This window comes from Chiloscyllium punctatum, chromosome 46, assembly GCF_047496795.1.
Source record: "Chiloscyllium punctatum isolate Juve2018m chromosome 46, sChiPun1.3, whole genome shotgun sequence".
Lineage (NCBI taxonomy): Eukaryota > Metazoa > Chordata > Chondrichthyes > Orectolobiformes > Hemiscylliidae > Chiloscyllium > Chiloscyllium punctatum.
Window position 1 is genome coordinate 49834150 of NC_092784.1, and position 21964 is coordinate 49856113.

The window sequence follows — 21964 nt, forward strand, 5'->3', positions numbered from 1 at the left end:
CAATTCATGAAATTCAGTAATTTTCATTTCTAAATGTTAAATCTGATGTTCTGAAGCACTGTCTGTGAAGACAGCCTGCAGTCTCAGCACCAGTGGAGAATGTCGTTTACTGCAATTATTTTATGTTCCAACCTCTAACTTTTGCACTCTTTCTTCAGGCCAAGTGCTGCCATTTAACTGTGAATTCTTTGTCTTATTTGCTTTAGGGCAAAGGAGGCACAAAGACACTGATGAACACCATTATGCAACTGAGAAAGATTTGCAACCACCCATATATGTTTCAGCACATTGAGGTAAGCAGCTCTGCCTACATGTGCTAGTGTCGCAGGGCAACAGTTGGCACTTGGTACAACATCAACTTTATTCAGAACCATAGCTACAGCCCCAAAAATACAGTATTTGCTCTCTGTCAAAGCCCCACCTAATACTCTCATAATCTCTTTTAAGTATGCAATTCTCCTGATTTTAACATCTGTAAGACAGAGAGCTCCAGAGCAGGGGTAAGGATGAGGAAGACACTCATCAGTATAATACAGGGGGGAAATGAACTGTGTTCCTGCCTCTGATTACTTACCCAAGAACTGTACTGATAAGTATAAGTGTTTGGTTGTGCATGTGAGCACACCCATGAGTGATTGTACAAATGCATGGTTGTGCATCTGTCATTGCTGGAGATCTATTGAGGGCAAAGTTGGGTTGGGTTCCAGTTTTCTCCTTTCTTGAGGGTGCTCTCTCTTGTAGGGTTTGCCCATGCGAGCACTGACCATCCTAACCCAAGCATCTATGCATCACCTGTAAAAACTGTGCATCAGTGGAAAACATCATACCAAATCTCAACCTTCTTTTTGCCAAAGTTCTCCTGGGAACAGAAATCCTGGAATAGCAAACAGGAAGGGGAAATCCAGCCTGTTTTCTTCATTACTTTCTGCCTAGAACAAACATGTCAGGCATGGGGGTTTACAAAATATAGACCAGTAAACTTTGCGATGGCCCACAATTTCAAATAGCTCCAATTGTTCAGGTTTACATGAATGTATTGCAGCTTTGTGCCAGTAAATAGTTTAATGCTGAACTCATATGGAAGTGAGCAGCTGTGATTACCTGATGCTAGAGTGACTGTGTAATGGATAGCATGCTCAGTGGCAAGGCATTCATTCATGTAAACTTTGCTTTTTAAAGACAAGAGTGTTTATAGAAAATCTTTGCATTAAATTCATTGTGTAAAGGGTATGCACTGATTGCTGAATCATTTAAGTAAAATCAGTATTTCTTCAGAGTTTGCAATTTAAACATTCACACCAGTTTCCAGCAAACCACTCAATAGGAGTGCCCTTTTGTAAAGTCTCTTTGCATGGCTTCTCACTGAGTGGGAGATCGATAGTTAGTTCTGCTTCCCAATCATCAGTTGACAGGAATATACGGATCAATGGATGTGTATTGTGTATGTATGTGTGTCACAATGACACAAATCAGAATGTGTTATTGCTATGGTGGAGTTCACCTCATTCCAAATACAGTGTTGCAACTTTTGCCCAAGGACTGAGAATATTGCAATACATGCTTCTGTCCTCCACATTTACATCTTCATCCCTTTTATTTTTCAACCAGGAGTCTTTTTCAGAACACTTAGGATTCACTGGAGGCATTGTACAAGGGTAAGTGCAATAGTCTCTACAACAAATCAGAAAGCAGCACTTACCTGGGCTGAATGTGTTGTATGTATGATGAGACTAACTAATTTAGTATGTAAGGATGTGTTTCAGTAATTTGAACCTACATGGGTAAGGCTGGTAACCAAGACCAGCTGAGGATAAATTTGAACACTGACCTGCTTAAAATTTAGCAGACATGACTCACAAACCTTATTGAGTTCTTTGAGGATGTGACTAGAAAAGTTGATGAGGGTCGAGCTGTGGATGTGGTGTATATGGATTTCATCAAGGCATTTGATAAGGTTCCCCATGGTAGTTTTATTCAGAAGGTCAGGAGGAATGGGATTCAGGGGAACATAGCTGTCTGGATACAGAATTGGCTGGCCAACAGAAGACAGCGAGTGGTAGTAGAAGGAAAATATTCTGCTTGGAAGTCTGTGGTGAGTGGTGTTCCACAGGGCTCTGTCCTTGGGCCTCTATTGTTTGTAATTTTTATTAATGACTTGGATGAGGGGATTGAAGGATGGGTCAGCAAGTTTGCAGATGACACAAAGGTTGGAGGTGTCATTGACATTATAGAGGGCTATTGTAGGCTGCAGCAAGACATTTACAGGATGCAGAAATGGGCTGAGAGGTGGCAGATGGAGTTCAACCTGGATAAATGCGAAGTGATGCATTTTGGAAGGTCGAATTTGAAAGCTGAGTACAGGATTAAGGATAGGATTCTTGGCAGTGTGGAGGAGCAGAGGGATCTTGGTGTGCAGGTACATAGATCCTTAAAATGGCCACCCAAGTGGACAGGCTTGTTAAGAAAGCATATGGTGTATTGGCTCTCATTAACAGGGGGATTGAGTTTAAGAGTCGTGAGATCTTGCTGCAGCTTTATAAAACTTTGGTTAGACCGCACTTGGAATACTGCGTCCAGTTCTGGTTGCCCTATTATAAGAAAGATGTGGATGCTTTGGAGAGGGTTCAGAGGAGGTTTACCTGGATGCTGCCTGGACTGGAGGGCTTATCTTATGAGGAGAGGTTGACTGAGCTCAGACTTTTTTCATTAGAGAAAAGGAGGAGAAGAGGGGACCTAATTGAGGTATACAAGATAATGTGAGGCATAGATAGAGTCGATAGCCAGAGACTATTTCCCAGGGCAGAAATGACTAACATGAGGGGTCATAATTTTAAGCTGGTTGGAGGAAAGTATAGAGAGGATGTCAGAGGCGGGTTCTTTACACAGAGTTGTGAGAGCATGGAATGCGTTGCCAGCAGCAGTTGTGGAGGCAGGGTCATTGGGGACATTTAAGAGACTCCTGGACATGCATATGGTCACAGAAATTTGAGGGTGCATACATGAGGATCAGTGGTTGGCACAACATTGTGGGCTGAAGGGTCTGTTCTGTGCTGTACTGTTCTATGTTCTATGACCTGAGCTACTTCCCTAATCATAAACAGTTGAACAATTTGTCAAAATGGCTGTGATCAAGGATTGAAAATGTCTGTGACCCTGAGAGCAAACACTCAGAGAACCTCCACTTATAAACAGGGTTGATTAAAAAGCTCAAGATGGCTGTCTGATTAAGAGGTGCCTGCTGTAAACACGCGATCTATTCCGACCAGTGTTTTAAAGTGCTAGAGTGGGTTGATTGTCTAATGGTGAGGAGCAACCATGGTTCATAGTGGGCAGTTTAGACAGTGAAGATCTGAGTATGTTGGTTACTGTGCAGCAGGCTATAGATGAGAGAAAGTTGATTTATGATGACAAGTTATCTGTTCGTGGCTAGTGCGACAGTATTGAAGTTGAGCTTAACGATAACCTAGAGTCTTCCAGTGGCTTGTCACTAACATCAAAGAACGCATTGGCATTACAAAGTGACCACAATCATTGGGGTTATATTTAATAACTTCTACTTATGTATTACTTTTAACACAGTAAATTGTTAAAAGGCACTTTACAGGAACTTTATTGAATAAAATTGGATACTGAGCGCTATTAGGAGTTACCATGACAGGTGACAAAAACTAGGTTTTAAACAGTCTCTTAAAGAAGAGAAAGGCAGAGAAGTTAAGGAAGAAAATTCCAGAACTTGGGTACCGAAAGGCCAGGCTGCCACAGTTGAGTAATCAAAGTCTGGGATGCTCAAGTGACCAGAATTGAAGGAGTGCAGAGATCTTGAAGGATTGTAAGTCTGGTGGAGGTTACAAAAATAGGAAGTGGGTGGTGAAGCTATGGAGGGACTTGAAAACAAGTATAGGAACATTGATGGATAGGGAGCAACTGTTTTCGCATTAACTTCTAAGGTTATTGTTCTGGGCCACTGGACACTCTGGTCTGGCACTGAGGTGGAGGCCAGTGTGGAATTCTGTTGAATTGTGTTGTTTGCTGACAGGGCTGATCTTTACCGAGCCTCGGGGAAGTTTGAACTGTTGGACAGGATTCTCCCCAAGCTGCGAGCCACCAATCACAGAGTGTTGCTGTTCTGCCAGATGACCTCACTGATGACCATCATGGAAGATTACTTCACATACCGCAGCTTCAAATACCTTCGCCTGGACGGTGAGTGGGTCACCTGGTATTGCTAACTCCTCCATCTCCAGTCTACCAGCCACTCACTCCTTCTGGAGTTCTCCAGGCAACACTCCTCTTCCTATACCATTTCTCATTCCAGGGATGACTTTTCATTTCTGAGAATAGACACCTGAGGAAATAATTTTAAACCAACCCATGTTAAGGAAGTGATGGCATTTGATGCCATATAGATTTAAAATGCCACCCAGTATTGCTCTGAATTAGCCAACCCTGCCTTGTGTTAGTAGAACATCACAATCAACTCTACTTCTAACCAGCAAGGTTAGATCCCATGGAATACAGGGAGAACTAGCCATTTGGATAAAGAACTCATTCAAAAATAGAAGACAGAATGTGGTGGTGGAGGGTTGCTTTCCAGACTGGAGGCATATGATCAGTGGTGTGCGACAAGTATCAATGCTGGAGTCCACTGCTTTACATCATTTATAGAAATGATTTGGATGTGAACATAGGAGGTATAGTTAGTAAGTTTGCACATGACAACAAAATTGGAAGAACATCCTCAGAGTAAAGGGCTGAGGAGTGGCAGATGGATTTTAATTTAGATACATGTGAGGTGCAGCATATTGGAAAGATAAATCAGGGCAGGCCTCATAAACTTAATGATAAAGTTCTGGGGAGTGTTGCTGAACAAAGAGACCTTGAAGTCCAGGTTCATAGTTCCTTGCCAGTGGAGTCACAGGTTAATAGGATAGTGAAGAAAGCGTTTGGTATGCTTCCCTTTATTGATCAGGGCATTGAGTATAGGAGTTGGGAGGTCATGTTGTGACTGTACAGGACATTAGTTAGGCCATTTGTGGAATATTGTATGTAATTCTGGTCTCCCTCTTATGAAACTTGAAACGATACAGAAAAAATTTACAAGGATATTGCCAGGGTTGGAGGGCTTGAGCTATAACGACAGACTGAATAGGCTGGGGCTGTTTTTCCTGGAGTGTTGGAGACTGAGTGGTGACCTTATAGAGGTTTATAAAATCATGAGGGACATGAATAGGGTAAATAAGACAAGGTCCTTTCCCTGGGGTGGTGGCGTCTAGATGGCATAGATTTAGGATGAGAGGAGAAAGATTTAAAAGGGACCGAAGGGGCAACCTTTTCACGTAGAGAATGGTGCGTGTATGGAAATATGCTGCCAGAGGAAGTGGTGGAGGCTGGTACAATTACAACATTTACATCTAGATGGGTATATGAATAGGAAGGGTTTAAAAGGATATGGGCCAAGTGTTGGCAAATGGGAGTAATTAATTTAGGATATCTGGTTGACGTGGACAAGTTGGACCGAAGGGTCTGTTTCCGTGCTGTACATCTCTTATGACTCTAATGACAAAAAAAATACTGCAGATGCTGGAAATCTGATTTTACTTCCAACTGTTCATAATAGCCAAACACTGCAGTACTTATCAGCAGAGAGTAACTAGGCTCCTTTCCAACATTCTCGTAATTTGTTCCACTTGCTCTTTATCTCGCTCCCCCTCACCACCGTCTCTCCATAAAATCCACCATTTTTCAGCTCTTTTCAGTTATTAAGAAGGATCATACTAGACTTGCAAAGTATTTCTCTCTACACAGATGCTGCCAGGCCTGCTGAGTTTCTACAGCACTTTTTTTTAAGTTTTAACTAGGTACCAGTCAGACACAGGGAATTCAGCTCAATTTGTTTTATCTTCTGTTTCTCCACTACTCCCCCTGCCAACCCCTCTCCCAGGTTTCCACCTTCGTTCCTAGGTGATAAGACCAGTTGTAGTGCCATTATTGGATAACTGACTGAGATGGACCCGCTCAGTTTAAAAACTGAGGCGAGATGGCTCTTGTGGTCCCACCTACTCCAGAGATGCATCAGAACACTTCTGAACAGGTTGGATAGAAAATATCCAAAAATGTGAGGCTGGGGCCAGAAACGTTCTGCCTACCTTGTTGCAGTTATGAAAAATGCCAGTAGAGTGAGCTGCTGTACTTCTCCATATTGAGGTCTGGCGCTGAGAAATTCTCTGCTGTCAGAAAACTAGCAGGGTGGGAATTTCATATGCCCTGACTGAGACCCTGTCCCAAATCTGGGGAAAGCAGGGAATTCAATTACGTAACAGAGTGGACATGATTCTACTGGGCCCCTGGCTCTTTATGCATATACTGAGATCCTAGGGCAGCACCTTGCCTCACAGGGAGGGTGAAGTGAGAGGGTTATGGGTGGAACACAATGAACCCAATTTAGCCCGAGTACCCATAGGCAGAGGTCTTGACTTTGCGGGTGATCTATCATCAACTGCTTCCCTATCCAAAATTTGTATCAATTTTTATACTTTTCCATTTTATTTGGACAGATGCCAGGTAGCACTGCTAGATTTATGGGGAAACTAGAGTCTGCTTCCAGATTGGATATCTGAACAGAAGGTAGAATATGCTCCCTCCTCACTCTTTCCCTTTCCTTGCTCCCTACTCTCTGAAAAAAGCCATGTGATGTAACCTTCAGGAATACCTCTGGAAAGAGTTGGCGACCTTTATCTCCATACAGATTCCTGACTGATGATTCTCCTAGTTTGGTAGGTGACTTTGAATGGCTTTCAACTCAGCAATACTGTATCAAAGGAGGTTGGGACAAATTAGATGATCTTCCAGCTGAGGCTAATGTCCTATTTTCAGTGGGACCTTCCATTATCTGGCACAAACATACTGAACTGAATGACCTCCCATAGCGCAGCTACATTCTGGGATTCCTTCTCTGCTGGTTATGGAATAGATCTGCCACCAGATGGAGCTGTCTGATAGCTATCTTGGAGATTACTCACTATCCAACTGCTGATCCTGCTTTTGTTCATTCTCGGGATGTAGGCGTGACCAGTGAGAATGGCTTTTATTGCCCATCTCTGTTTACCCTGAAAGTATGGCAGTGGAGTTTCTTGAAATCAGAGGGCAGTTATGAATTTGCTACATACTGAACTAGACTGGATAAGAATAATAGGTTTTTTTCCCACAGTTTCATGGTTACTTTTACTGATGCCATTCCTTTGCTGACATTGCTGAGATGGCATTTGAACTGGGTATTCTCTGGATCACTAGTAGTATAACCATAATTTCACCAATTCTGTGATATCATCGCACTGAATGAATATGACTGTGGTCACTAGAGTTTTTTTTAATGGTTTACCTTTGTCCTCTTTTCCCCATTGTCTCCACACTACCAAGTATTCTAAGGACAGTATTTTCAGTCAGAAACATGATGTTGGCATGCAATGATTATCCAGGATGGTGGTGGGGACAGACATTAAGTTCTGTCGAATGTGCCATCTAACAACCTGTTCTCACCCTCTTTAAGGGACCACCAAATCTGAGGACCGTGGGATGCTGCTGAAGACTTTCAATGAGCCCAACTCCCATTACTTTATCTTCCTGCTCAGCACTCGGGCTGGAGGTCTAGGCCTCAACCTTCAGGCTGCAGACACTGTTGTCATTTTTGACAGCGACTGGAATCCTCACCAAGTGAGTATTGCAGTTATCCAATGCACAAATCCCTTTGTCAAAAGGTGTAAAGGTGAACACTTTGCAACCAAGTTATCAGGTCAGTGTAATGGGAACATGAAAGAACAAAAAGGAAAGTACACTTCAGTGTTCAGAAGAGGAGTAATTAAACAACAAAAGAAATGGTGATGAAAGCAAAAGTGGGTACTCATGGCCAAAATAACAAAACAAGACGGGTCTAGTGGTGGTGAAGATTACAAATGCAGAATCTCCACCAGACCCTGAAAAATGTGAGCAGCATTTATAATTGAAATTGTTGAACTTGGTATTGATTCCAAAATGTTACAAACCACCAAACAGTGTAGGAAGACAGAGTGGGGTGGAGAATTTAAATGACAAGTGACAGGAAGCTTGGGCTCCTGCTTACAAGCTGAACAGAAGTGTTCAACAAAGTGATTACACAATCTGTTCGGTTTCCACTGCACAGAAGAAACCACACAATGATCAGCAAATCTAGCACACAAAGTTTGATCTGTGTTTCTCTGTAGAGGTAGGTTTCTAGCGTCCTTGATCTGTGGCCATGGAATTGGACTGCTTCTCGCTCTTCTAGCAAGCTGTTCATTCAGCAGTCAGCAGAATAATTCTGTAAACTCTACCTGCTGGGTGTTGTACTTACAGATTGTCTGTGAAACTAGAACTCAAGCGCCAAGTCTGCAGGTGGAAGTGACTATTCACTGAAAGTTTCACAGCAACACTTCCACAGATGTCAATTTCTATAATTACAGCCATCAGAAATTAGCCCCCAAAAATTAACTCTTTATTGTCTTGTTTTAGAACTTTAGATGACTGACACAGACAATCACCATCCAGAACCTCAAAGCACTTGTAATTAATAATATCCTTCGTTATTTGACAGCAAATTATTGAGCAGACTGGGAATTTGGCAGAGCAATAGGAGTCCGAGAATAAGGCTAACACAGGTAACTGGCATGATGTAACTCATGATGTGCCACAAGTTCCTGAGTTGAGGCCTAAATATTTTGCAATATTTATTAATGTCTTCGATGATAAGGTAGAAAATTGCATTTCCTAGTTTGTCAATGACATAAAGCATCTTGAAAGTAGTATAATTGGAAGTACAAAATTAAAAAGAGATGTTGAAAGATTAAGTGACTGGACAAAACTGGTCGATACATTTCAGTGGAGACAAATGCAAGATCGTCCACGTTGGACCTAAAACGAATAGAACAGAATACTTTCTAAATGATGAAAATTTAGAATTAACAGCGATCCAATGACACTTAGCGACCTGATACACAGATCATTAAAAGATCACTAATGGTCCTGGTCTTTATATTCCAAAGAACTACATCATCATTTACCTGCTAGATCACATCTGGAATGCATTGAGCAATCTGGACATCAAAAGAATAGGAAGGATATATTGGCCTTGGAAGAAATACTGCCTTGATTTATGAGTACATAGGGTTAAATTGCAAGGAGAAATTACATAACCCATTGTTGTATTTCCTGGAATTTATTACTTTAAGGAGTGATTAAAACAAATTTTCCAAGATAATAAGGTGAACTGACAGGATAGATGGACAGAAACTCTTTCTACTAGTGGAAAGTCCACAGATAGGAGTATGGTAAAAAAAAACATAGAGCCAAATGTTTGAGCTGTGAAACTAGGAAACAATTCTACAGCCAAAGAGAGATAGGAGGTTGGAATTCTCTTTCTCAATGGAATTGTTGAGCTGAGAGTGAAAACCATAGACATTAAGGTAGCATTTGACTAATTATGGGATCAGGAATCCTAGTAGAACTAGAGTTAATGGAAATCAGGGGGAAATTGTTCACTGGTTGGAGTTATATCTAGCACAGAGGAAGGTGATTGTTGTTTTAGGAGATCATTCACCTCAGTCCCAGGACATCATTGCAGTAGTTTCTCATGAATGTCCTAGGTCCACCAGCTTCAATTGGTTCATCAATGACATTCCCTCCATCATATGGTCAGATATGGGGATATTCACTGATGATTGCACAATGCTCAGATACCCTCAAGACACTGAAGCAGTCCTGACCACATGCAGAAAGAACTGGACAGCATCCAAGGCTTGGGCTGATAAATGGGAAGTAAAATTTGCACTACACGAGTGCCAGGCAATGACTCCAACAAGACAGAATGTTACCATTGCCCCTTGACATTCAACGGCATTACCAGTGCTGAATCCTCCACTGTCAATGTTCTGGGGGTTACTATTTACCAGAAACTAAACTGAACCAGCCTTATAAATTATGTGGTTACAAGAGTACGTCAGAGATAAGGAATTCTATAGTGGGTAGCTCACCTGTCTCACCAATGCCTGTCCACCACCTAGAAGATACAAACAAGGAGTGTAATCAAATACTCTCCACTTGCACAATGTCACTGTAATGGGTGCAGCTCCAATAACATTCAAGAAACTCAACATTATCCAGAAAAAAAAGCCTGTTCGACTGACAACCCCATTCAATATAATGAACATTCAGTCCCTTTACCACCAATGCACAGTGGCAGTAGTGTGCACCATTTACAAGATATAGCCTCTTACCTAGGCTCCTTTGATAGCACCTTGCAAGGTCACAACCTCCTAATGCCTAAAAGAACAAGGACAGCAGATACATGGGAACCCCACAATCTGCAAGTTCTCTTTAAAGCTGCACATCACCCTGACTTGGAACAATATCACTTATCCTTTCACTGTCAATGGACCAAAACCCTGGAAATCCCCTTCTCGCAACATTGCAGATTGATCTATACTCCAATGACTACATCAGTTTCAGCAAACGGCTCACCACCATCTTCTCAAGAGCAGTTACAAATAGGCAATAAATGCTGGTCTAAACAGCAATACTCATATCCCTCGAACAAAGAAAAGAAGTTAAATTCTTAACTTTAAATCTAAAAGTCAAGAGATATTTTGCTAACCAAAGGTATTAAGGATATGGGGTGATGGTGTGTGTATGAAGCTAGGTTACAGATCAGCATAATCTCATGGAACAAATACATGGATAGGAAAGGTTTAGAAGGATATGGGCCAAGTGCAGGGAAATGGAATTAGCATGGATGGACATTTCGGCTGCAATGGATAGTTTGGGCTGAAGGGCCTGTCTCCATGCTGTAGGACTCTGACTATGGCAGAACATGCTTGAGGGACAAAAGGCTTCTTTCTGTTCATATGTTCTAGGCTCATCAGCTGGGAAGCAACCTACTCACGCTTGGAGTGGTAGGGACATCACATTTTGCTAACACACATGTGTTCTCTCTCTCTTTCATTCTCTCTCTCTCTCTCTCTCTCTCTCTCTCTCTCACTCACACACACACACGTTTCTCAGGTGGGTGGTTATGAAGTGATCCCTATAATTGCAAGAGTCACCAGGCTCGAAGCAACTTGAGGACCAACCACAGCAAACTGCTGTAAAAGTGAGGATTTGACGGGTGTGTGCAATGCAGCATTCATTACCCATTCCTGCAGTGCACAGGGAAGAGTTTGGATCATTGATTGTGACTCACCTTACACCTGAATAAGCTACTTCACCAAGCATGAAGGATTGTTGTAATCTGGACTGGGTTATGCTTGGTAGATTGCCTTTCCTGAGAAGCATAACTGAATCATGTTTGTTACTACAATAATCCAGGAAGTTGCATCTTTGTTCGTAACAGCCTACTGCGCAGATTTATTGCATCCAGTTCCCCAGTGGGATTTGAATTGATCAACTCTGGATTGTTAAGATGGCAATAAAAGTGGCAAAGTAGCGAACACACCTGCTAATTTGCTATTAAATCCCATGGGCTAAGATCCAATTGTTTCTATCAGACACAGGAAACACCCCTGGTTGGAGGGAGAGTGATAATTGTAAATTATATCTATAGGGAATAGAAAAGGAGCTTTATCAGTTGCCTAATGTGTTACCCGATGGCAATTGAGTAAGGACCCATCAGCGTTGCTAATGCTTGCCTTTTAGGTTTACAATCCAGCTATAAACAGGCAGAAGTAATTAACCCACCTATCTCCCCACCTTTAGCTGTTCATTAACTACTGATAACTTGTCACTTCTCAGTAATTTGTTAAGTGCACCCATTGAGCCTGACCTCTTAATATTTAGTATTAACCTCCTCAAGATCTGGTCTTTGGACTTTATGATGAACGTAGTTTAATTTATTCAGTGTAGTAACAGAACATGATACAAACTGTAGAAATGGGAAGAGGAACTTCTGTTGGTGGGTAGGCTGGAGAAGCTTGGATTGTACTTCTTAGGGAAGAAAAGGCTAGGAGGCGATTTATTAGAGTGTTCAAAATCTGAAGTGTTCTGATAGAGTAAGTAAGGAAACACTGTGTCCATTGGCAGGATCCATAACCAGAGGGCTAAGATTTATAATATAAGAGAGGGAGAAATAAGAAAAAATATTTTTATGTAGTAAGTTGTTGTGATCTAGAAAACACTTTCTGAAAGTGTGGCAAGAACAGTTGCAAAAGTAATTTTAAAAAGCATATTGGAAAGGAAAATATGTGCAAATGGTATAATAAATGAATGATTGTTTTACTGAGCTGGTAGAGACGTGATTGGCCTCCTATGCTGTATAATTCTATGATCTCCTGGGAAGCACAAGTATTGCTACCATTAACGCAATGTCCTACAATTAGAGAGGGAGAGAAAGGTAGTTAGGTTAATCATTTTTGATCAGTAAATAATAACTCTGTCAAGGCAACAAGGTGAAAGGATATTGTAGGAAGTCGACACTTCAAGGAGGGAAGAGTCTTCAAGAGTGGAGACTCGTGGGAGAAGGAAGATCCCAGGGTGAGTTGGCGTTTTCAGTGTCAGGGCATTGTGGCACATGGTGCATTTGTGGTGAGAAGGTCCTACAGTTTATTCAAAATCTCGACCATAAAACCAAAAAATCTCCAGGGTAGTCTACTTTATTACACCTCCCACTAGTCAGTTAAAGAGCAGCAACAATAACCAGGAAGTTGGGGTTCCAGCCCACCTTCTAGCCTGAGAATGAATATGATGTAGAGGGAGGAGCTCATTGATGAAGAAAGAAAATGAAAAGCAGCATTTCTGAGCTCTTCATGTTTGGGTTTGTTTCAGGACTTACAAGCTCAAGATCGTGCTCATCGCATTGGACAGCAAAATGAAGTACGCGTGCTGCGCCTGTGCACTGTGAACAGTGTGGAGGAAAAGATTTTAGCAGCAGCTAAATACAAGCTCAACGTTGACCAGAAGGTCATCCAGGCTGGGATGTTCGATCAGAAGTCCTCCAGCCACGAGAGGCGGGCATTTCTTCAGGCTATACTCGAACATGAGGAGCAGGATGAAGTGAGTATAAAATGAAACTCTGCCTAATCTGAGCCACTGTGTAACATCCTGTGTCTTTAAAATGTATACAGACACATAAGCAACATGTGAATCTAGCATAAAGCATGCAAATATTCCATACAGTGTGCAGATATTCCACATGATGTCTAAATATTCCATATAATGTGATATTGTTTCATACAGAGCCTTGCGCTCTGCTATCGGGCTGTCAGAACATTTTGGGAAACAATGCACTGTGGCAGTTCTGAGTTGAGCTGATGTGATGGGCAGGAAGGAGCTGCTGCAGATGAAGAAGAACTCACACAATGCCTGAGAATAAGCCTGAAAATCTGTTTAGCAGATTTGGGAAGGTGGGACATTTCTTACTTTGTGAATGTCAAGAATCTTAGCATCATAGCCCCAGCCTGTAATCCTGTTTAATTTGCATTATCTGAATCAAGCATGCAAGCAACTACTTGCTGAGTTGCTGATTAAGCAAGTAAGAAAATTCAAGAATAATGTTTAATAGCAACAAAGGCATGACCATCAGTTGCACTCGTGGAATCATAGAAATGTACAGCACAGAAGGAGGCCATCTGGCCTGTTATGCCTGTGCTGGCTCTTTGCAAGAGAGTTGTAATTAATTCTACAACTCTGCTTTTTGCCCATAACTTTCTCAGTCTCAAGTACTTGTCCAACTCCACTTCAAATGATTTATGGAATCACCATCCAGCACATTTTCAGATAGAACGTTTGAGATTTCAGTATGTATGAAAAGAACTATTTGTCTTCCCTCTAGATCTTTTGCTAATACTTTTAAATCTTTAATTCACTTGTGCTTGATCTACTTGCAGACAAAAAAAGTTTTCCTGTAATTTATCAGAGTCTATTCATCATTTTGAAACTCTAAAAATGCTGCGTCTTGGCCTTCTCCATTCCAACTCTCTTCACTCTTTCAATTCCCACAAATTTTTGGCCACCCAACCTCCGATCCTAGTTCTCTCTCCTCAGGTACTGTCCCTCTCTTTCTAATCTTATTACCCTTTATTCAAAAAATTAATCCATGATTCCTCTGTCTTTGCAAACCACTGACTCTCTTTGCTCTACAAATTTCTCTCACCTATTATTGATTCCCAAATATATTCATATTTTTCTTGGAACTTCATATTTTAACTTTTTCTATCATGTTTCCACCCAACCACAGTTCCAAAATAACTTTTATCAAAATTATAGATGACGTCCTATGTGATTGTGCCAAAGATAAACTATCCCTCCTCATCCTTCTCATGTGTCCTCAACCTTTGACATGGTTGACCACACCATCCTCCTCCAATGCCTCTTTACTCTTGTCCCACTGAATTTGACTGCATTTTCCCAGTTTCATTCTTACTTATCCAGTTGTAGACAGAGAATCCCTTTTCATTTTCCACATAGTTATCTTTGGTTCCCCCCCCCCCCCCATCAAGGACTGCAGTGGTTCAAAAAGATGGCTCACCAGCACCTTTATCAGAGCTATTAGGGATAGTTAATTAGGGCTGGCTTAGCCAGTGAGGGCGACATCCTGTGCATGAAGGAATACTTTTTATAAAGCCTTAAATCCTCTCCTATTTCTTACCTACATGCTTCCATATGCCAGCACCATCCAATAGCAAAGGTTTCACATGTACACTGACAACATCTGGCTCTACCTCACTGCCATCTCTTTCAATTCCTCCTCTGTTATTAAGTTATCAGACTGCTTGTTCAGTATCCCATGCCAAATGGGCAGAAATTTCTTTCAATTAATTTAGGGAAGACTGAAGCCATTGTCTTGGTTCCTGCTTCAAACAGGGAAAAAAAAACTAGCTACTGACTCCATCCCTGTCTCTGACAGAACCAAGACTGATTAAACTGTCATATTTGACCCTTCAGTTGAGCTTCCAACCACAAATTCTGCCATCATTTCCACATCATTGCATCTCCCAGTATTATTTGTTCCTGGAACATTCATCAATGTATTTGTTACCTTTAGATTTGTCTACTCCAACTCATTGCTGAGCAACATTCTAATTTCTGTAAATTTGATGTCATCTAAAATATCTGCCTGAGTCTGAACTCACACCAAGTCCCATTCACCTCTGTGCTCACTGTCCTGCAATAATTCACAATCTAGCGGTCTTTTGATTTTAAAATTCATATGATTGTTTTCAAATTCCTTTCCTCTCTATCGTATAATCTCCTCCATCTCCTCAATTGTTTGAGATACGGGCTCCTCTGATACTTTTGTATTCCCGATTTTAATTGCTCCAATTTTAATTTGTGGCTGTGCCTTGAGCTGCCTGCCTCTAAGCTCCAGAATTCTCAAGGTACACCTCTGTGCCTTCTACATCACTTTCTATCATTAAGATACTCCTTAAAATCTAGCTCTTTGACCAAGCTTACGGTCGCTTGTCCTAATATCTCCTTATGTGACTCCAATTTTGTTTGACGTTCCTGAAAAGCACCTGGGAACTTTTTATTATAATAAAAGAATTACATAACTACAACTTGTTATTGTCATTGTTGTAGCTGCATGTCTACTCTTTTCAAACTTGTGCTAGTTATAATGTACTCATCGGAATCTTAGCTCAGAATTATAATTCCATTGCAGTAAATTCTGACTTTGGGCATGCGTAAATGTTTTGTCTAATCTAGTGGGAGCACCAAGGTGATCAGACATGACTTAGCTGCAGAGACGTTGATACTCGCTGAGCTGCAAAGTAACTTAGTGCCATCATAAAAGGAACTCAAGTATTATCTTTGTGAACTTATTATAGGCTACTGTTGTTCACTCTGTGTACTAACCTATATCTCCTTAGCTGGGTAATGGGGTGGTCTTATTATTCATAATTTCTCAATTGGCAATTTGAACAGGAGGCTTAACAGAATCCTCAATGTAGCTGCCAAGGCTATGGTCTGTGATTTACCACCACTGTCCTTGCCACGTTACAGCTGTTTTGTCCTGGATTTTGCTCCAAATCATTATTCAGCAACATCTGCTGGATGTGTATGTGAGTTTATGTCCTGTCATTCTCCTGTTTGCCCTTCTTTATCTATGGAACCTCTTCCAGCACTACTGTCTGTCTGAGATCTCTGTACTTCTCCAATCCCTCCATCATAGAAGGCTGTGCGTAGAGTTCTGCAATTTCTCCCATGAACCTTTCTTTCTCCTCATTTAAGAAGACCTTAGAAACAAACCTCTTTGGCCTAGCTTTGGTCACCTATGCTTATGTTTCATTTTGTAGCTCGGTGTGAAATTGTGTCTGATAAAACTCCTATGATGTGATTGGGATGTTTTACCTGATTAAAGCTGTTATTTAAATGCTGTTGTATTTTTTGTGAATGAATGAGTGTGGGACAGCAAGGGTGGAAATACAGTGAGGCTCAAGTTTGCCTTTGAAGCCTGCCGACACTCGCAATACAGGCATTCCCATGAAGATTGGTCGCTTGGAAAACAATGGTGGCAGACAGCAGAACAGAGGAACGACATCAGTAATGAAGTAACATAGGAGCAGTAGGCTAAGCTAATCAGCTCCTTGAGCTTCTTCTGTTGTTTTACATAGATCATGGTTGCTTTGTGCCTTAATCACACCTACTCACCTCAGTTCCATCATCCTCAACCCTTATCTGACAAAAGAAAACTATTAAAGTAGAATTTTTCTCTTAAGCCCTAGCCTCAACATTGTTGTGGAGGACAGAGTTCCAGATTTCCACTGCACTTTGTGTGAAAAAATGCTTCTTGCAGTTACCACTAAACAGACTAGCTCGAATTTTAGGATTACGTTCCCTTGTTCTGGACTATCCAACCAGTAGAAATAGTTTCTATCCAGTGGGTCAATGTCTTTAATTATCTTCAGACATCTCAATTATATCATTTTTTAATCTTCTATGTTTGAGACTGGCTGTCTCAGTGACAAGATCTTTATCAGAGTAACAAAATTGATCTGAAACTTAGGATGGACTTGAGGAACAGTGGGGAGGTTGCTCTGTGGTCTCAAAGCATTATTGTGGATGTTTACCAAGCTCCAGTTGTATTTACTCTATACCTGATCAGTGGCCATGGTCTTTGGGGAAAAAGTGGCTGTGTTTCTTCCCTCTTTGGCTGCATAGAGACATCCTCCATCATACCCTGAGAATGTGACAGGAAAGGTCTACATTGTAGATGAAAACAAGCAACAATGAACAGGCTGTGATTTACTGCCACTGTCCTTGCCCAGTTACAGCTGTTTATGTCATTTGACAATAGAAATGCTGAACATCAATGGCAGTAAGTTCACAATAATCACTTGTACCTTCTGAACCCAACGTCAAAGCGTTTGATGACTTTGGGCTGAATGTCACAATACACATGAAAAACCAAGGAATGGAAATACAGTGATCTTCTGAAGAATAAAAGGTTCTGAGAATGTTTATTTCAGATGAAATGAAGCCTCTGCCTGAATTGCTTAACAAGCAGCCTGCATTTCTATAGAATGAATCCATGGCATATATAGCATGAATGTAATAAAATGTCCGAAGGAGTCAACCACGGTTCATGGATAGCGTTTTCACCTCAGACTCAGAAGGCCACACTTTCGAGATGAATTCCAGTAACTGGAACTCAAAAATCGAGCCAAACATTGTCAGCATCTTGCAAACTTGGCTGGAGAACACCACCACTTGCAAGTTACCCATTAAGCCATGAGTTTTCCTTACTTGGAAGTATTCATCACAGTTTCTACACTGTCACTAGGTCAAAATCCTGGAACTCCTTCATGAACACCACTGTGAGTAAGCCTGCACCACATTTCAAGAAGGCAGCTTACCAGCGAGAACAAGTAGAGCTGGGCACCAAATTTTGCCTTGGTCTAACCAGCCACAATCCTGTTCAATGACGGGATGAAGATGAGCACTCATGAGTTCAGCACTTTAGGAGGCCCCCATTTTCCCCTTTATAAATAATTCCATGCCATAATTTTGAACCAATGTCATTAAAATAGATTAACTTGCTATTACTGTTTGTAGGATCTTGCTGCGTGCAAGTTGGCTACCATATTTCTGAAATTAAAACAGTAGCTATGCTTCAAAAGTGGCTGTAAAGCTCTTTAAGGTGTCCTAAGTTAATAAAAGATGCTATATAAATGCAAGCTCTTTCTTAAGGTGCATAATCAGACAAAAACACTGGCAATGAGTCAAAAGAGCATTAGAACAGTTGGACAAATGCTTGGTCAAAGTTACCATCTTTCGCTTCAACCCTGCTGCATATTTAGAGCATTTTCTGCTTTTATCTCATAAACTCAAAGATGATCCATTTCATTCACATAAAACAGATGTGAAAAGGACCAAACTCCCTCTTCATCATTCAACTGCATCTCCAGCAGGTGTTTCCTAATCAAATGCTGGGACAAGAACCTCTATTAAGGAGATGCTGGAACATGATCCTGAAAATATTGAGGGTACAGTAACGTAGTGGGTTACCTTACTGTACTAGAAATCCAGGGTTCTGGTTTAATGATCTAGAAACATTAGTCCAAGTCCTACCAACGCAGTTGAGGAATTTAAATGTAGTTTAAATTTTGAGATGGAATTCAAAGCTAGTAACCATAATGCTGACTATTAAACTCCTAAATATCATAAGAACCCATCACATTCACTATTGTCTTTTAGGGAAGGAAATCATCTTTAACCAGTCTAGCCTACGTATGGCTCCACACCTACAGTAATGTAATTGGCTGTCAATAACCTTCTGAATTGCTCTATCAAGCTATTCAGCAGTATTCAAAAAGGTGGTTCACAACCCCTTTCTCAAACAAATTTAGAGATGAGCAATAAATTGTTGCCTTGCCAGTAACTACCACATGCGGTGAATAAATTTTTAAAAACTGCCTTCTCCTTGACCAGAAGTTACCACAGAATTCCACTGGCCTTGTCTATAGCTGGGGTGACTTCTAGTAAAAAAAACATTTTTTGTCTCAACTTTTCCATGTAATCAGTGGTGACTAATAAATGAAGTAATGGGATATTTGTTTGTTGTTTTTCTTCCCCAATTAACATAGTCTGAGGTTGTGGCAGCGGAGGTGAAAGGATCGGAAGGACATACTGTAAGTAGACTAGTTTGTAGTCCGACCTGCATCTGCGCATCATCTTATTCTCAGGCTGTGCCGGAGGGCTCCTCTTGTTTCAGGTCTTTGGCAAAATGTTGCTAAACTTTATGCACACATCATGTTATAAAAGAGCAGGAACAACATCAAGTGTTTTCTGCAGATGTGAACACTTTTGCCAAAAGATTTTTCACAAGTGTTGGTTGAGAGACAGTGGAGCCTCCTGTCACAGAGGGGGCCTGTTTACTTATTAATTTACATTTATTTTTGGATTTAAGTTGGGAAAACTGCAGAAATTCTGCACATCCCACATTCACCAACCTTTCCTTACTCAAGAAATAGAAGATTTTAAAGAGTAGGGGAGATGAGGAGACTTTTTTTGTAAACACAGTGAGTTGTTAAAATCTGGAATGTGCTGCCTGAAAAGGTGGTGGAAACAGATTCAGTGGTAACTTGCAAAAGGAAATTTGATACATACCTTGAAACGGTCAAAGTATTGCAAGGTTCTGGGGAAAGAGCAGGAGTGTAGGACCAATTGGATTTAAGAATGTAAGAAATAGGAACAGGAGTAGGCCATTTGGCTCCCCAGGCCTGCTCTCTGTTCAACATAATTGTAGCTGATCTTCTAGTTCAGCTACACCTTCCCGCACTATCCCCATATCCCTTGACTCCCTAGTATCCAAAAGTCTCTCAATTTTTGACTTAAATGAACTCGATGATTGAGCTCTTTGGTAGAGAACTGAAATAACCACAACCCTTTGGGTTAAGAAATTTCTCCTCATCTCAGTCCTAAGTAGCCAACTTCTTATCCTGAGACTGTGACCCATAGATGTGAATACCAACCCAGGGAAACATTTTCCTAATAATTATCTTGTCAATCCCCTTAAGCATTTTATATGTTTCAATAGATTCACATCTCATTCTTCTGAAGTCTAGGGACCATAAACCTTTCTACTCAATCTCTTCACATTAGGCAACCCCCTCATCCCAGGAATTAGTCTAATAAACCTTTGGTGCACTTCCTCAAAGGCAAGTATATTCTTCCTATGGTAAAGAAATCAAACTGCACACTGTTCTCCAGGTGTGGTCTCACCACTGCCCTATATAATTACAAGAAGACTTCTTTACTCTAACACTCCAATCCCTTTGTAATAAAGGCTAGCGCATTGTTAGCTTTCTTGGTTGACTGTTGAACATGAGCTAGCACAAGCATGATGAGCTGAATAGACTCCTTCTGTGCTGTAAGAGTCTAAGAAAACTTCATGTTTTTGATTCAGGCTGACCTCTACTGAACTATTAGAAATTAGGCCAACAGCTTCCAGTGGGAGTGTTCCTGGTATTTGGTGTAAGAGGTGGAAATTTGCCTTCATGGACAGGGAGACAATCCCACCTCCTCTCTTGTACCTTACCAGCAGAGGCCTTTTCTGTCAGCTCTGGAAATGGTTGCGGGATAAGCTGGCAGAAGTGATAACGGATAATATATAATTAAAGAAACAAAGAGAGGTTGTTTAAGAGCATGCAGTGATGCAGAATGGAATTGGTGGCCTTGCTGGGAGGCAGATGTTTCACAGGAGATGATTAGATATGATTCCTTGTCCGCAACACATTTACACTATGAAATCACTAAACCCCTGCCTGTGGTCTCATGCTATTAATTAGCCACACTTGTAATGAAATCTTTCAAGGACAGGACCTTGGGCATCAGCTGCCTGTTGCAACTGATGGTAGCATTCTTGTTTCTCTGAAGTGAGCATGTTCCCAGACAAGGTCTCAGTCCCCTCCTGCCTCCTCAACCATCTCATCTCCAAAATAGGTGTGGGAATAATGGGGAGAAATTGCAGGGCAGAGAAAAGATACCAAAAAACATTGTTTCTTTTCCTTTTTATATTTGATCCTTTGCTTTGTTACTGCATGCCAAATGTTTCTTTGCTTTAAGTGATGTTTTGGAATAAAACAAAATAAACATACTTAAGGAGTACACCCCACCCTCATTATAAAGTTCCCAGTTATAATGCCGTCCTTGTTGCACACCGCACCCTCATATAAGTCTGTTAATTATAACCCTCTCTATCAGACACTCTTAGTAAAAGGCTCCCACTCATAATCCTCTCATTGTTCCTCACCCCATCCTCAGTACAAGGCTTTCATTTTAACCTGCTTTGTTGCATACCTCATTCTCCATATAAACCTCTTTGTTGTAGCCCTTACAGTTACACACCCCATTTTCAATTCAAGCTATCAGTTTTATAAAGATGTTGTGATAAGTTGTGTTAAGACACTGAGTTTCAGCTCCTTATAATGGTTGGAATGTTTTCCCTAAAATTGTCAATAGTGTAATTTGAAAGCTCATTGTGCCATTTGTAAAGCTGACTGTACCTTAATGTGACCAAAAATGAGAATCAGAAATCAACCTTGTGTGGAATGTGTGCCTTGTGATACCAGCTTCATGTCAATGTCACAGTCACAGTTTGTTAAGCATCTGTTTTGCATGGTGCCATGTTGCCCTCTTTCATATATGAACCATAATATCAGGGTGAGAAGATGAGGGTTTGCTTTATTTTTTTAATCTGTAACCTTCTGTATTTTACAAAATTGAGTCTCCAAGAGACTGCATGAGTGAATGCAGGCATTTCCACCACTGGTTGGTTGTAAGGTCACAATCATAAGCATTCAATGCCTTTGATTTATTGATTAGATATTTGGTTTGTCCTGCCTGTCATTGAATTCAGAATCTCATAGTGATTAGCCGCTTGAACCAGATTGCAGTTGGCACTGACTTCTAGTTTATAGCCCGTTACTTGGAGTGGTAACTTTGGTTACTCACAAAGTCTGATTAA

At 41.0% G+C, this 21964-nt stretch overlaps 1 protein-coding gene across 6 annotated transcripts in view; it reads left to right on the forward strand.

Moving 5' to 3' along the window:
* The window catches only part of smarca4a (SWI/SNF related BAF chromatin remodeling complex subunit ATPase 4a), a 106919-nt gene that overhangs the window by 71598 nt on the left and 13357 nt on the right, over nucleotides 1-21964 (forward strand). For 4 of the 6 annotated variants that reach the window (XR_011955570.1, XM_072564172.1, XM_072564176.1 and 1 more), the window contains exons 23-28: nucleotides 207-293; nucleotides 1609-1655; nucleotides 4037-4203; nucleotides 7547-7710; nucleotides 12823-13050; nucleotides 19083-19127. Coding sequence is in view for 5 of the 6 variants with exons in the window: in XM_072564172.1 (XP_072420273.1) it covers nucleotides 207-293; nucleotides 1609-1655; nucleotides 4037-4203; nucleotides 7547-7710; nucleotides 12823-13050; nucleotides 19083-19127 (738 nt within the window). In the remaining variant the exon portion in view is untranslated. The remainder of the gene's footprint in view (nucleotides 1-206; nucleotides 294-1608; nucleotides 1656-4036; nucleotides 4204-7546; nucleotides 7711-12822; nucleotides 13051-19082; nucleotides 19128-21964) is intronic. The other 2 variants (XM_072564174.1, XM_072564175.1) reach the window with 1 other exon arrangement.